The sequence below is a fragment of the Penicillium vulpinum genome, assembly GCF_028829585.1.
Source record: "Penicillium vulpinum strain IBT 29486 chromosome Unknown utg000001l_segment0_segment0, whole genome shotgun sequence".
NCBI lineage: Eukaryota > Fungi > Ascomycota > Eurotiomycetes > Eurotiales > Aspergillaceae > Penicillium > Penicillium vulpinum.
In genome coordinates, this window is record NW_026643241.1 from 271166 (window position 1) to 287651 (window position 16486).

The window sequence follows — 16486 nt, forward strand, 5'->3', positions numbered from 1 at the left end:
GCCTCTAGCAATTCGCTCTAGGTAGCGGCCGCATGCCCAGCCCCCAGGCATTTTGCTCGCCAGGTCACCAGGTCACCAGGTCGTGGTAATAACTGGTAAGCATTTACCAGTAATTACTGGTAGTTAGTAGTAAATAATAGGTATTCCCGAAGATGTCAATTTCATGTGATAATTTCGACAGATGTACCTTTTAGCTGACCAGGTCACCAGGTCATCCCTGGGTCCTTTCCCAGACTCTACGTCTAAAATTCCCTGGTTATTACTAGTAGCCCAGTAATTACTAGGAACTACTAGAAAATAGTGGAATCGTATTTTTTTTTCTAACCTGGTGAGCAGTTCACCAGGTCATCGCTAAGTTTACTATGAGTAATTACTAGTAAATAATATAGCAGTAGATTAGCTATTATACTAAGAATTATTTACTAGGGATTACTAGTAGTATATAGCTATATTAGGCTAATAGTGGCTATATCTAGTAATAGCCAATTACTAGAAACTATATATTACTAGATTAACTATTATAATAAGAGTTCAGACCTAATTCTTAGGTATTACTAGTAGTGCGTAGCTATATTGGGCTAGACTGCGACAACGCCCACCAAAGTGGAGACACTTTTAGCGTCGCCAAGACATATGCGGGCACTCTTGGCAAGGTGGATACTGCCAAGAACTAGTTATGTACATAAAATAGCCTAATAGGGTAATTTTTGCATTAGTTTTGCATAACGGTGGGCGATGGGCGTCAAGTTTCAAAAGGCCCACGGGCCGTGGACACTTTCTAGTGCCCATGGACGGGCGATGTCGCAGTCTATATTGGGCTAATTACTAGAAACTGTATATTTTCAAATTGAATATTATAATAAGACCTAATTCTCAGGTATTAATAGTAGCACGTAGCTATATTAGACTGATACTAGCTATTTATAGTAACTATTAATTAAGATATATATTATATACGTAGATTAGAGATATATATATATCTATATTAGAGTGTAGATAAAAGCTCGCATATCCTAACTAATACTAGCACTACCTATATATACTCCTAGCAGTCCCTGATAATTAAATCTTAGTATAATAGTTAATCTAGTAATATATAGTTTCTAGCAATTAGCTATTACTAGATATAGCTACTATTCGCCTATTATAGCTATATACTGCTAGTAATCTCTCTCTAGTTATTGTTATCCTTTATAATTATCTCTTATTAACCTAGTATTATATAGGTATTACTATAGATAACTATAGATAACTAGTTATCTATTACTAGTTATTATTACTAATTTTATACTACTAGTAATAACTAGTAACTATTTTATACAGCTCCAGATGTAGCTTTCACTGGTAATTGATGATGATGATGATGATGATGATGATGTTCTCATTAACCCGATGTAGCTCGCTGTTACATACATGCTGCTATGCGGGGATAGCGTTCTAGAGCCTGCTCCTCGACGCCAAATGGCTGTGCATCCCCAGTATAACGAGTCCTGGCAACCTGAATTGTAAGGCCACAAACCGGCCGGCATGCAAACAAGACAAAAGAAATAAACGTAAAGAAAGTCAATTCATCCGTAGATGACCAGTCCTGCATTCCCCGCAGGCGCAGAGTGACCCCTTCTCTCTGCATTGCACTTTTCACTTCCCCCTTCCACTTCTCCTTTCGTATTGGCTCCCCCGAGTCACCGAGTCCCTGTATCACCAGGACCGCCAGGTTCGCATCGATCTCGCTTTATGCCGGCGGGTCGTATACAAACAGGTTCGGGTCGCGACGCCATGCTTCGTCGTCTTCACCATTGTCGTCAGCATCGGCTGATCGGAGTGTGCGTTGGTGTAAGGTGGTCTCGGTAGACCTGGTACCGGGCCACTGTGTTGTGCTTCCTGTTTCTCCCTTTCACTGGTAATAAGTGGGTCGACCAGGTCACCAGGTCACAAAAAGAAAATATGATTCCACTATTTTCTAGTAATTCCTAGTAATAACCAGGGGATTTTGGACGTAGAGTCTGGGAAAGGACTTAGGTATAACCTGGTGACCTAGTGAGAAGCTCACCAGGTCAGACAATTTTATCCCCCCCAAAACCCTCCTATGGTAACCCCCCAAAAAATACCAAAAACTACTACTAATTACTGGTAAATGCCTACCAGTTATTACCACGACCTGGCCAGCCCCCTATTCCCCAGCCCCCGGCTCACTACAGATACACAGCTAGACTGCGACATCGCCCGTCCATGGGCACTAGAAAGTGTCCACGGCCCGTGGGCCTTTTGAAACTTGACGCCCATCGCCCACCGTTATGCAAAACTAATGCAAAAATTACCCTATTAGGCTATTTTATGTACATAACTAGTTCTTGGCAGTATCCACCTTGCCAAGAGTGCCCGCATATGTCTTGGCGACGCTAAAAGTGTCTCCACTTTGGTGGGCGTTGTCGCAGTCTATACACAGCCACTAATCCGTACAGTATCCAGAACCTTTTTGTCACTCGAGCACTACTAGCATGATCCTGGGAATGATCGCTTCGGAAACTGTGAGATTTTGATTTAAATTTCATCCCAAAGTGGAAAGCAAAGTGGACATCTCTTCAGGTATTAGCGCCCTTCAATATGGGAGTATCTTGGTCGATTGCACACAATAGCACGTGGTACTATTTGTACGAGTACGAGGGTGGAGAAAGAAGCGCCACCATTTAAATGCATATGGCAATATATGCTGCAAAGAGAGAGTAGAATCCTTTGATTTCGAGCTTTTTATATGTTCTCTTCGAGGAGAGTCTTCAATTTTTGGGGTAAACAGGTCGAATAAAGAATATCAAAACCAAAGAGTTACGGCAAATACTGGTGGCCGAGTTCTTCTAAAAAATACTTTTGCTGCCAAGCTCCCAGCCAGCGTCAGTTAACTACTGTCACAGGACATCTGGGATTTTCCTTAAAATATACAAGCGCTTGATCCCCAAGCGGTCATCTGTCAATTTGAGTCCTGTATTCACGTACTACGTGAATTTTAGTTCTGAACCATGCAGACGCCTTTGTTCTGTTCCTAATCTAAGGATACCAGGGGGCTTTTTTTTATCATAAGTTCTTTTAATACAGATTTAACTTTGGACCAATCGAGTAACATAGATTTTTCTTCCTTAAGGGACCCTTAGCAATCAAGAATTGCTAGCCAGACTTTATCTCTGCCTTTATATCAACGTGGCTAATTTCCTGTTTTCCTGTTTTTCATCATCTCCTGTCTTTTCGTCTCCGCCTGCCTTAGGACCATCAAAGACTTTAAACAAGGAAGTTAGCGAGATGTACGGCGTATTGATTGAAGGCTGGGAAGAGTTCTTACTGTGTGAAATATCCTCAAGGGTTGGCCCCTTAGTCTCGGGATACAGGAAGAAGATGATGCTCGTCTCGATAACCAGCCAGACCTGCCACAAGTTAAATTTAGTAATCCTTGGGGATATCAATGCTAGGCATACTTACCACATAAACCAGATAGAACTTCCATCCAAGATCATCCATACCAATAGGGTTCACGAATGAATTAAATGTAGTGCTTCCACGTGTAAAGAACTGCAAGATAGCAATCCCTTTGGCACGGTGTACAAAGGGGAATATTTCAGTGACATAGATATAGGTCAATGGCTGCATAATGCTGTACATCGCATTATAGACAAAAATCAGGCAACAACGGTTATAGCTTCAGAGTGTGTCCCGTGCTGAGCATAGGCAGCGCTGACACCAGTCCAAATCGAGAAGATGATAGTCATACCGGCAAAGGCAGTCAAAAATTGGACACGGCGGGGCATAAAAGCGGCCAAAAAGGCGCACCCGGTGGCACACAACCACATCTAGCACTATTTTGGGGGGGGAGGGGAATGGATTAGTTTCAATATATATTGTCAAGAAAACACACCTTTTTGGGGGTAAGCTTACGGAGAGAGATAGGTTGATAATGTTCTGGGTCTTCTTATCTGTAACACCAACCGTTGCCAGGACCTTGGCAAGATAGTAGCTAAAAAGGATGAGCGTCAGTGATGCTCGTATATAGGGTATCCTACTCCGCGGTGAATATTTAAGGTTAGTAGACTCACGACACGAGACCATTGCCGGACCACTGAGTAAAGAGACCAACACATATAGCAATGAGCGTCCTCTTGCGATTCCCAGGAGACTGGATGAGTTCGATCCAGCGTGACTTTGAATTTTCAATTTCCATCTTGAGCTGTGCAGATATCTCGATAAACTCCGCATTAACGATGGCTGAGTTGCGGTTTCCTTCGCCATGGTATTTGACGAGTATATCAAAAGCTTCCTGACTACGGTCCTTGGATAAGAGCCATCTAGGGGATTCTGGAACAAACCAGATGAAGATAAGCTGGAGTGCTGCGGGAGCAGCCTGTAAGATTGACGGGATGCGCCAACCCCAGTCGTTGCTCATCGTATGTGTGCCCAAGGTTACAGAAGCAGCCATGATGGAGCCAATGAACCAAGACGTGTTGAAGAGGCCGGTAATGACGGCGCGTTCGCGAGGGTAGGTCAGTTCAGCCAAGAGCTGTGAGGCCCCTGACACAGCGAAGGGAATGCCGGTGCCGAGGATGAGCCGGGATGCAAGAAACATTCCAACTGCGGACGGAATCAGTATCAGCCTCATCCGACGGTATAAGACGCAATAATGAGGAAAACTGACTGTTTTGAGACGTAGACTGCAAAATGACGCCGACGATGAGGATAATAGAACCGAAAGTAATGCTATGCTTGCGGCCAAATTTGTCGTTGACATATGGGACAATTGGCAAAGTGATGAGACCCCCCAGGTTATACGATGCGTTGACTACACCGAGAAGAGCGCCTTTTGGGAACCCGAAGTCTGGCGCGTTTGTTGTTAGCTCTAGGCGCCTCTGGGGCTGGCAATTACGAGATTGACTTACATGTCTGCCAGGTGGCGACTGCCTGTAATCCATTGAGGACAGAGCCATTGTAACCAGTGGTCATCTCGACACCGAGCGCTGCTGGAATGAGGCAGAAATAAAGGAACCGGAGGTTGGGCTTCTTATACCATGGCACTGTATCGGTCGCGAGGAGGCGAATGACTTCAGACTGGTCTGCAAGCTGCCTTGAGTCGACTTTAGGATCCATAATGAGTGCTCCGTTGATTACTGCTGCCAGGTGCTCAGGTTCTCATGGATTATTGTCAGATGCTGGCTGGATGAAAAGTTGTAATACACAAGAATTGTTCGAGAGCAGGGAGACGCACAGCACTTAAATACTAGAGCATGCGGTGCATCTGCTGATGCCACTTTGCACAACTCAAAGCCAATTCAATTGAGGCGTACTTAGTCTTGCGCGAGAGTGGCCGAGCTCTCCACTGGGCTAGGAGGTGAATGGGAGGATCTGAGCCTTGAAGTTGAGGGAAAAATACACCCATCCTTAACAAATCCTCATATTTCCGGGGTACTAATCTGGGGTAATGGGGAAGAATGAGCCCGATGTTGTGGAGCTAACCATTCCCAGAGAGGAAACCTCTAAGGTAACCATATCCTTGCTTGAGAAACTTCCGAAACTTCCAAATCCTCCAAATCCTCCAAGACCTCTAAGACCTTCAAGATCCCCAAAATGCTCAAAACCTCCGAAACTTCCGAAACATAGTTTGGGCATACGCCACAATAATCACCCCGCACCGGGGAATTTAGCCGTTAGACGGAGAAATAAACCCACAGCTACCAACTCGGAAGAAACAAGAATATTTCTCTATCTTCTCCATTCCAATAACCGCCCACCGTAGGTACTAATTCTGTGCGGTATCTTCAGAACCATTCATGCCGCCCCATGACTCGGCCCCAGAGACATATCCCCATAGGGCCTGTGATCGCTGCCGGCGGAAAAAATCCAAAGTGAGTTAAGCCATCCCCACAAACTAGTAGCATCATGCTAATGCAGCTGGATCATCCAAGTGCGACTCACTAGACTACTCATGCACAGGGTGCAGTGTAGCCGGTCATGCTTGCACTTTTGACATCCCCCCTGGCCAGCGAGGACCCAAAGGAAGGCCTAGGCGCCGCAATATTGTCAGTGTCCCAGATGGCACCGTCCAACATCATCACGGTCCCCTCAATACGTCCTCGTCATCCTATGTTACATCTACCGTGCATACCGTCGAAACATCTCCCCATCCTCCAGCTGCAATATCCTCACGATATCCTCGTCATCCGACAACCCTTGAGCGATACGCACTTCTCGCCGGTGCTGTCGCCCATGCTTCTTCTTCCTTGACATCGCTCGAAGCTGTAGCCCGAGAGTGTGCCGACCTCTTCTTCGGGTACATTGTTCCCTCCAACATGTCGGTGCACGAACCGAGTTTCCGCCACTCACTAAACCAGGCTTTCGGAACTTCGCCGCCTGGAGTCTCATTGACCCAGTACGCATTCACCCTGATTACTGCATTATGTGCCAAGGTTTGTTTCTTTGTGCCCTCGGACCTGTTTCCGATTGGGCGATGTCTTGCCGATACGTTCCTCGAGGCCTCGCGCAGTTGCCTTGCTAGTTTTACCGATGCCGACTATGAGAATCCCTGTGCAGACTCTATTACCATTCGTTACCTCCACTCTAACTGCCTACACACCTGCGCAAGGCCGATGGTCTCATGGAATGTGTTTGGCGAGGCCGTTCGACTCGTTCAGCGAATGCGCCTCCATGATGAAGATTCGTATGCCTCGCTCCCTACGCTTGAGGCAGACAAGCGTCGAAATGCCTTTTGGCAGGTATACATAGGGGACAAGTCATTGGCTGTGCTCCGATCTATGCCAATAACGATATATGACTACTCTTTCGAGGAGGGTATAACGACAACCTATCCATTGAGCGGCCAAAACGAGTGCGTCGCCCCTGGAGAGTGGGAGCTCCCTTGGACTAATGTGAATTATAGGTTGACTGTAGGCTCAAATGCTGGTATACGACTTTGGCGATACGCTACAGACTTGTTGCTGCGAATGAGACTAATCAAAAAGGACCAGACTGTTGATCCGAACCTGCAGCATCAGCCTTTGACACCAACCAATCATACCACCCTGGGCGAGCTTTACGTTCGCTTTGCAACCTGTATTGACGACCTACCGCCACATATCCTGCCAAACAGCGAGGCCTTTTCTGGAAGCCATGGCAATACCACACGCAAAGCGTTTACGGCCCAGATAGCAGATCTACAGGTAACCTACCACTGTTTAAAGATGCATCTTACCCAGAAACTCGAGGAAATCGGATATTTTTCTTTCACCGGAGAGTGCAGGGATATGCTTGTACTCAAAAAAACTGAGATTGCGGGAGACATGATTCGTCTCTTGCAAAGTATACCGTTTTGGTCCTTACATGTCAACGGGGAGCCTTGTGTGCGTGGGCATGCAACCCCCGGAACTTTTATAACAGGGTCGAGGGCTCACATTTACTTTTTAAATTTAGGCTGAAAAGATTCGTTTGGTTGGCGCGAGCTTACTTGCCATAAGTCAGGAGGATTCGTCTTTAGCAACAAGAGCTCGCCGCGACTTCAAAGTACTCCTCGATATTTTATCCCAACTTGACTCTAAAGCGTCGGATACCTTACGCCGAGAATACCCTTAGTGTGAATATATGCTGAGCTTGAATTTTGAAACTATCTAATTCTATGGTGGGCTTTTACACCTGGTCCTTCCTGCGCTTCTGGAATGTCTCTTGGAGGTAGTAGGCCGAGTTTTTTGGGGTTCTTTTCAATGTGCCATAATCCACATGCACAATTCCATAACGTGGGCCGTAGCCAGAGGACCATTCTAGAATGCGAACCAGTCAGCGCTGAAACTTGCAGTACAAGCACCTTAGGGGGGAATGGGTATACTTACCGAAGTTATCCATCAGGGACCAGGCATAGTAGCCCTCAACCTTGACGCCATCTTCGTAGATAGCCTGAGAAATAGAGTCTAGATATAGACCTAAGTATCTTTGGCGGAATTGATCATCCACTGCAACCTCGAGATCGATTTCTCCAGGGCATGGGCAACCATTCTCTGTCACCAAGATAGGGAGGTGATAACGGTCCCAAACCCAGTTGAGCAACTTTCTAAATCCGCCCGGCGCAACCCGCAACCATGGCATGCTTGATGCCGGCCCAATCTCCTCGCCCTTACTATTCACAGACGACTCCTCAATATTCCTTGTCCAGTCATCTTCATCTGCGGGGGTCGTGAGCTGGCGAGCTAATTTGGTTGAATAGTGATTCATGCCATAAAAGGCATTCTTGGAGCAAGCGGATTTCAAAAGCTCAAGGTCATTGAATGTGAAACTTGGCAGCCGCGCACCAAGATATTGTTTCATTGACGCGGGGTAATCCTTACCCAGAAAGATTGAGTCACCAAACCAGCCTATATAGAACTCGAGCCGGATCCGAGCAGCATCGATATCTGCCTGCTTGGCCGCGTCGTGAGGCTCGTAGAAGTGACCATTGAGGACTATAGAGATCTTGCCATTCTGCGATGGCTGGAACTCATCAGCGTACATCTGAACGACCGAGGCATGCGATAGGATGATGGTGTGTCCGACCCGCCAGGGTTCCATCATGGTATTGTTTCCAGCCTCGGCGCAGTGCCCTGGGGCAAGGCTGCCATTGAGGTGTCCGAAAATGGAAATGATGTAAGGTTCGTTGAAGGTAACCCAAGATTTCACGCGGTCACCGAAGCGGGCAAAGCACAAGCGCGCATATCTTGTGTAATCCACCCTGAACTCATTCGTGCTGAGGAACGCTCCGTATCGATCGTACAAAGCTTGAGGCGCATCCCAGTGGTAAAGAGTGACTGAAGGTGTGATATCATGCGCCAGGAGGGCATCAATGAGGCGGTTATAGAATGCAATGCCTGCCTCGTTGATTGGATCATCGTGGCCAGCAAGAGGAATCACACGAGACCAGGCAATCGAAAAGCGATAAGTTTCCATGCCAAGAGACTTCATGAGTTTGACGTCTTCGTCGATGCGGTTGTAGTGGTCGCACGTAACGTCCGCGTTCTCGCCATTGGTGCGCGAGGGCACGGAATGGGAGTATGTATCCCAGATGGACTTGCCTTTACCATCCTGGCTAGCAGCCCCTTCGACTTGATAGGCTGCTGTGGCAGCACCCCAGATAAAGTCCGCGGGGAGCTTGAGGTTCCTGACCGCGACGTCAGACCCCGTGAGCTGGTAAAAGGTGGTCTGCTCGGCCTGAGCCCACATTTTTGCCTCTTCCGACATTGTAGCAGGTTGATTCTGAGAATCCCTGAGTGGTGGAGTAGAAAGTAAATTTGAGGAGATTTAGAACGGTGAACTGGTAGAACGAATGAGAACAGACTGAGGTTTGCAACACTTGCTCCCATTTAACAGGAATCAAAGCTTTCTTTGAACAAACAGTAGTGAATTAATAGACGAGAAGCCTGCAACATAGTTGGCGGCTTTAAGTAGGGAAAGTACAAAATTATCAGGCCGGATCGCCGACCGGGACTGCCTGGTCCATTTTCTTGTTAGAATCATTTGCCATGCTATTTTAGCAGCTAACCTCCAAACATAAACTTCCGCTTCAGGTCTTTGAGATAAAGGGAGTTTTTATTCTTCATTGGAAGTTCTGACTCATAGAAACCTCCGCGGAAGTTTTATATTCTTCTCCTTTTTAATCTACCACAACAGCAGGTGCAAAGTATAAAAGGTCATGCGACGAAGTGGTGGGCCTAGCTACCCTAAAATCTCGAGCGATTGACCTTAAAAATTCAAACCTTTAGGTATATATGCTGTTATGTAAGTTCGAAGCGATTAACCTTAGTCGCTTCGTATACAAACAAATCCTCCATTGGCTGATTCCGCATTAGAGCACACACAATTTAGCAAGACCGGTCAATGTTGCGAGATGATGTCTATGTTTAATCTGTCTCATCAGGCTAAATATCGGGTGAGTCTAATATCCCCGCATCGGTATCCCCGCATCGGTCTTCTGCATTACGATCTCGTCACTGACAGATCCATCTTCCTGACTCGGCCATCTAGTATCAGACGAAGAAATCAACATTACCGAGTTAGCAACCTTGAGACCTAAATTGGGCATAAGACAGTATTACAAGCTAAGCCGAGGCAAAACAACGAAAAATATGTTGCGCACAGAGCAGGATAGCTAATCTATAAATCCATCATGATACCCGGGTCTTTTTTGTCCTCGATCCAGCGCTTCTACTGCTTTTACTCTTTCCAACCGTCCTCGATTCTTTGGTCACCATGACCCGGTTTACCTTAGTCAGTACTATATTGCTGGTTGCAGCTATTGCCTCTGCCTCAATAGGTGTACCGCCTCCCGAGTCTGAGCCCATCGAGGTTGTCGAGCTGCCTCTGCCTCCCGTCTCGGCTGACTCCGCTTCAGGTTCATGTAACTCCACCATCAACCCACATGGCACCGGCTGCGTGGCCCAGATAGGTGGTGGTTCTACCACCGAGACCATCGGTATCCTAGCACAGGGCAACTTCCTCCCCGATGGCAAGCATGTGATCGCCATGGTCACCTTCGTGGGAGCCCCTGAAGCTCCTGACCCTGCAAGTATCTATGCCGGGGAGCAGATCATTATCGTTAAGACAGATAACTCAACTTTTCCTAACGGCGATCCCTGGAAGTGCCTCACTTGCGGTATTCCCGTCCTCAACGCCGCCAGTAGAACGGACCTCCTCGACTACCCGCAGGCCTTCAGCGACGGCAAGCGTATCCTCGCTGGCGACAATGTTATCGACTGCGGTGATCACAAGCTCACTAGCCCCGAGTGCACCCCTGACACCATTTTCATGTTTCCTATCCGCTGGGAAACATCTGCCGATGGCAAAGGCGAGGGCGGCGCTATCCGCGAGCTCCGTCTCCACCCCGACAGTGTCCACCTCGGATTCAGCTCCTTCTATAGCAACAACGGAAAGATGGGCCAGTCTGCCTATTTTTCCCGGCTCCAATTCAACCCCGCGCCCTTAACAGGCTTGCCATTGGCCCCCCGTTACGACCTCGTCAACGTGACTCGCCTGGCTGATATCAATAGCATGCAGCCTCTCTCAGTCGATGGCGATGAGCTGCGCGTGAACTTCAGCGCCATCACTGTTGGTGAGCTCCGCGGATTCTCCGGCAGGGGTCACGAGGCCATCTACATCGGTTTCCCCTGGGAGTCTTCCAACATTGACGCCTTTGCTATTCACCTGCAGACCGGAAAAATCCGCCGTCTAACCAATCACCCGGAGTATGTCGACCCTATCCACTTCTCACCCGATGACGAGTGGTTTGTTATCGAGGATACACGCGGTTCTGGCCGCCAGATGTTCATGGTTGGCATGCGCGGTATTCCACCTCTCACCGATTTAGTGAGTACCAGCGTGACCACCGCAACGCGCAACAACGGCCCTCGTCTCTTCTTTCAGCCCTTCCTCCTCGACCACTATGGTGACCGTGGTGACTACTTTGGCCAGAAGCTCAATGGACCTGGTCGAGGCGTTCCAGGAAGTGGGGATGTCAACGATCCTGAGTGGAACGCAATGGCCGAGCCCAGATGGAGTCCTGATGGGACTCAAATTGTATATTGGCAGGCACAAACCATCTCTCCTCAATATGATGGTCGCAATCCCCTGCCATGCTACCCATCTACTGCACCTGGAGGCAGGACATACCGTCTAATGAAGGCCAAGCTCGCCAGCCGGACGCCTAAGAATCTCCCACCTGTTGAAGAAGCATGTGATGTGATCCCGTGGGGGGACCCCTACGTTCCAGGAAGTCTCCAACGGGGCCCTGACAAGCCTGGCACGGGCGATTATACCCTCAAGGGTGAAGTCGCGGGCTATGCCAACGTGAGCCTCGTCAACCAAGAGGGAAACACTTCTACTTCGATTGATACTGTTGCAGTGATCTACCATAATTACTCAGATGATGGAATAACCTTCATCAATGGTTGGGAGAACGTGACTTCTCGTTCTCTGTCACCTACTATAAACCATGTTGACTGGTACTCGGACCTGGTGCAGACAGGTGAGGATGAGTACCTTGCTACCAAGAAGACTAGCCCTGATGGTTTCCACCTGGAGCTAGACGTGCTGAGAAACCTTTTCAATGCAAATGGCACACTTACCACAACCATCAGTGGAGAGGTCTATGAGCAGCCCTTGAACAATACTTAACCCTCAAGGTCACCTCGCTGGCGGCCCAGCGCACTCTAAGCTTATGAAAATTATCAACTCCAATTATGATTAATCTTGTTCCTTGATTGTAACAGGAATCCATCCCGTAGTCTCAGATTCATTCGAACTCCTAACATCGACTTAGTACCCTATATCTTGGTGGGGTTTCTCGATGCAATTGCGTTCTCTGGAATTTATAGAGGCTCTCTTGGTTAAACTACACATTCATGCATCCCGTACATGTACTCTGGATCTCACCGTTGTGGCGAATGACTATGTCGTCGACATCGTCGGGGTTTAAGACATCGCTTTGATCATCCTCGCTATAGAATTATCCGCTATTCATGCCTCAGAAAACACGCCTTTAAAAATAGAGAAAAGAAAAGTACGTTTTAAGTTCCGCGTTTTTCAGGTGGTGGTTTGTTACGGGATAGATCAAGGGTGAGCACTAGTTCAGGGTAAGTGCAATTTATTGAATATGTAGTGATATTACACGAATATTGGAAATAAGCAGGGCGAGGGACTACGGGAATTGGCAATGAGAGGAGAGAAGAACGAGACAAGATGTGAAAATTTAGACTGGGATATTGGAGAGATAATCGACAAGATCACGGATCGACTGTGAAAATCCAGGGGTTGCTCTCTGTAAATTAAATCGGATATAGAAAAGATGAAATAGTGGTGTGACAACAATCAATCCTTGCCCTGTTGCCCCATTTGGTACCATAATCGAAGCATACTAGCCAAATAAATGAAGATGACACTAAGGAGACCGACGTAACAAAATCCTGCAACCTAAAGAAATCTCAGTATCCTAGAAGTGACTGAGACGGAATTCATAATACAGACCACTTGATCGGATCTTTGCTGATCCGGCTTTGTGACTTTAGTCATATCCCAAACAAAAGCGATATATCCGCCTAGCCAGAAGTATATACTACACTCAAGCAGACCTACTGCAGTCTGCCACAGAATAACTTGATGGCAGTAGGGGATTCTTCTTCTTGTGGGAGACACAAAGCTAAGGATCTCGAGTAGTGATATGTCTGAGTTAGAGAGACACCCTACCCGCACAAGGAAAACACTCTGTTGCATACCGACCGCAACAGCTCCGATAGCTAGTACTAGACTATTAAACCAGGCTATCCGAATCATAGTAAGAGGTACAGTCGCTGCCGTTGAGAGTGAATCCCATGAAAAAGACCCCACAACAGCAGCACTCATCACCGCACCCTAGTAAAATAATAGTTAACTGTGGTACCACGACTTAGGGCCATATTTTGAACGAGCTCTCACTCTAACTTACAATTAATCCAACATGAGATAACTGGGTCAATGTGGAATCTCGCCATTTTGCGATCAATTCTCTCCGTTTCTGAAGATCTGTAGAATTTACCATTTCATGCATAGAGGTATATGCAACTCGATAGGCAGCAGCGTGAAAGAGAAAAGCTCTTTCAAAGAATTTCATTGTCGAGAGGCTTTTGGGGGTCGCAACTAGATTCTGCCTTTTGAAGTATTGAAGCTTCTGGATTTGAGATCTAGTGATTAGATGAATGATCTTCTCGGGGCTGCTGAGGGTTTCATGTGTTATGGGTGGATCTTGTCTCTTGTACGGAAGGCAATAAAGAACTTGAACGGAAGGGAAAGGATACCTAGGTACATTGATTTTGCGAACCAAGGATTCAGCCTCGTCCATTTGCAAATACGCCGTGTGACCGGGTTAACCGGTTCGTAACAGGGCGCAGCACTTCGTATGCTGCAGCCCAAATAGAAATATGATCACAGTCATCCGCAGTATGCTCGGATCTATAATCTCATTGGGTGATTCTCGAGCTGCAGTGCCCAGTCAACCCCTCACGCGTATGCAATCAACCTGCCTAGACATCAGCCAGTTCCTTTTACCAAGCACTAGTAGAAGTTATAAATTGGTGGTATATCCTTGTGGTGAAACCAAGAGACAATTAATCTTTAGGAATTTTCACTGTTTACCACCCCATCAAGGATTCTGTTGCTTGGTATTTTCTTTTTGAACGATTTCCATTTCCAATCGGCAGCCCTGGAAGCAACTTAATCTCAAATTTCTGAGCATTATTTTTCCTGGGCTATGTTTTGTTCACCTTGTGACGGGAACTCCATCGATATCTGAAGGTTGTAAAAATATCACATTCCACCAATCTCGATTAAGTTTCGTGGCAAGAGGCACATTGATTCCTATTGTCAGGCGTCAATTCAATCTTTCGTATTTCCAGTATGGAATACTCCGGCAGAAAGGTTTCTGATTCTTCATCTTCTCCTGCTGGTGTGCCTTCGTCGGCTCCACCGGTAGCGCGAAGTGCCTACGCAGCTGCTGGGAATCTCATTACTTTTCCCGGGAGAGAGAAGCTCGATGTCAGGGCACCATACATGTACCAACGCGATATCTCGGCTCGGGGCAAACCCCATATAAAAACCGGACATTTCGCGAAACTATCAAACCTCCAGCGGTTTCAAAACGGATATCATGCCATTTCATTCAGTAAGATCATCAACGGCAAGGAATACCACATGCAGCCTGATAGTACCTTCCAACGACAGGCTTGGAGGGTCGGTATTGCATATAATGAATTTAATATAGTCCGTGGGTCAAAGTTCGCACCCGTCCGTGAAAAGATTTCCCACTGGGGAGTATACATCCGGCCCCTCCGGCATAACAGTGAGGTCTGTCACAACTACTAGTACAAAACATACATTTCTAGCACTTGAATCGCGATATTAATTCGAAAAATAGACTGCCCCGAACCGGATATTTGGCATGAACTGGGAACAAAATTATGGCAGTCACCTTATTCTGGAAGATGTCTGGGGGGTCCAGGAGAAGGCAAGAGTGGGCGTTGGAAAAAGGAGCTCGCAGATACCGAGTTCCAAAAAATCACCGATCCGAATTTCCAAGAAGTGACGATGTATTTCAGCCTTGAAGAATTTGTTCTTGAAGGTACTTCAAGCTGCACACTGTTCCGGATTTCAAGACTATAGCCTCTCACTAACGCGATTTCTATTTTGGCAGCTCAGTGGCTTCTTCGACAATTCACAGGGCGAAGCATCGGTCCACTTAATGAAATCATCTCTCCCAACCCTGGCGCAGCTTATTCCCTCGCCTTTGCGAACTGTCAAGACTTCGCTAAGCTTGTCATAACGAGTCTGAAAAAATACAACTGGACTGACGCTCGTAGACTGAACCAGCAATTTTCTCTTTCTTTACTAGAGAAGAAGATGCTAGGCGAGCTTGAAAAGGAGGCAGAGGGCAGGGGTGAACATAATTATCGGCGAGCCGGCCCACTACTGGCTGATGAGCGATAGAGTGCTTTGTGGGACAACAAGTGCCATGCATACTACATAGTATGATTGCCATATTGAAGCTGAGGGGGGAGGTGGAGGGGGTGGGGGGGGATCTTTACGGTTATGAAGCTCTAATAAATATAAGTCATACTAAGTGTTATATTTTCTCAATCATTTAGTGTTACTAATGTAGTTATTCTCTAGCCATAGCGCTTGTTTCGTAATGACTTTTATTGTTAACTTGAGGATATAAGTAGACTCAAATGATACGATATGGGGAACGTGAAAGATACTACATAATATTAGTCCGAGTTCTAGGTTTCTATGGAAGGACTAAAACTACTACTAGTACACTAGTGTAGTAGTACAATAGGGTAAACTCTACAATAGGTTAGTGGATGACTCGGAGGGATAGCAGAAATGTACCAATGAAAATTTATTCTTGGGCTCAGGTGCCCATTTTCCAAGAATGAGAAAAGTCATCGAGTATCTCGTTGTTAACTAAGAGTTGCCCATCCTTCGAGACCAGCCCTGGAGATGCCCGCAAGGAACTCAGAATAACTAGGGCACAATATTGAAGTGCATACCATGATTATCCTGAGGTCTACCTACAGCAACGTCTCCGGGCCAGAGATTCTTCTTCGAATACATTCCTAAGTGTCCGAATGGATCAACCATTATTACAAGTCGAAGCAGGGAAGTTGCATTAAGACTAGTTCATCATCAGAACATTGTTGAAGTGTAGCCGATGGAAACGTCAGAAGAGCTAGATCTTCTTTGAAAAAAGCTCAGAAAGCCAGGAGTCAGCTAAGAAGATCAACAATTAGTAGATGTCCTAGAGTATCTGCAGCTTGCGATCGTACAGGCATCCACCTATATCCGAACTCAAGCGCCTCGTTCTTCGGTAGGACAATATGTAGAATATTTCCAAAAGAATGATTTAGAGGCAACAAAAGTTCTGAATAAAGAGTCAGGCCAATTTTACCGGAACTGGAAATCGAAGGATCCA

At 46.6% G+C, this 16486-nt stretch overlaps 6 protein-coding genes across 6 annotated transcripts; 3 read left to right on the top strand and 3 right to left on the bottom strand.

Annotated features, from left to right (window-relative positions):
• Positions 1-3182: 3182 nt before the first annotated feature.
• N7479_000108 (Major facilitator superfamily domain general substrate transporter) lies at positions 3183-3636 on the bottom strand (the record flags this gene model as incomplete). The annotated part of the gene is made up of 3 exons (XM_057247806.1): positions 3183-3268; positions 3332-3413; positions 3469-3636. The coding sequence occupies 3 exons, from the start codon at positions 3634-3636 to the stop codon at positions 3183-3185; spliced, it is 336 nt and encodes a 111-aa protein (XP_057112238.1).
• Positions 3637-3665: 29 nt separating this feature from the next.
• N7479_000109 (Major facilitator superfamily domain general substrate transporter) lies at positions 3666-5124 on the bottom strand (the record flags this gene model as incomplete). The annotated part of the gene is made up of 5 exons (XM_057247807.1): positions 3666-3836; positions 3922-4000; positions 4080-4611; positions 4676-4855; positions 4917-5124. The coding sequence occupies 5 exons, from the start codon at positions 5122-5124 to the stop codon at positions 3666-3668; spliced, it is 1170 nt and encodes a 389-aa protein (XP_057112239.1).
• Positions 5125-5927: 803 nt separating this feature from the next.
• Positions 5928-7599, top strand: N7479_000110 (fungal specific transcription factor domain-containing protein; the record flags this gene model as incomplete). The annotated part of the gene is made up of 2 exons (XM_057247808.1): positions 5928-7370; positions 7441-7599. Coding segments are annotated over 2 exons (1602 nt in total), but the record flags the coding sequence as incomplete, so codon positions are not given.
• Positions 7600-7653: 54 nt separating this feature from the next.
• Positions 7654-9231, bottom strand: N7479_000111 (glycoside hydrolase family 1 protein; the record flags this gene model as incomplete). Its single annotated transcript, XM_057247809.1, has 2 exons — positions 7654-7784; positions 7854-9231. The coding sequence occupies 2 exons, from the start codon at positions 9229-9231 to the stop codon at positions 7654-7656; spliced, it is 1509 nt and encodes a 502-aa protein (XP_057112241.1).
• Positions 9232-10239: 1008 nt separating this feature from the next.
• On the top strand, positions 10240-12159 carry N7479_000112 (TolB family protein; the record flags this gene model as incomplete). The annotated part of the gene is made up of 1 exon (XM_057247810.1): positions 10240-12159. The coding sequence occupies one exon, from the start codon at positions 10240-10242 to the stop codon at positions 12157-12159; it is 1920 nt and encodes a 639-aa protein (XP_057112242.1).
• A 2253-nt stretch (positions 12160-14412) lies between these two features.
• Positions 14413-15498, top strand: N7479_000113 (uncharacterized protein; the record flags this gene model as incomplete). Its single annotated transcript, XM_057247811.1, has 3 exons — positions 14413-14854; positions 14930-15133; positions 15233-15498. 3 exons carry the CDS (start codon positions 14413-14415, stop codon positions 15496-15498), a joined length of 912 nt encoding a protein of 303 aa, XP_057112243.1.
• Positions 15499-16486: the final 988 nt, after the last annotated feature.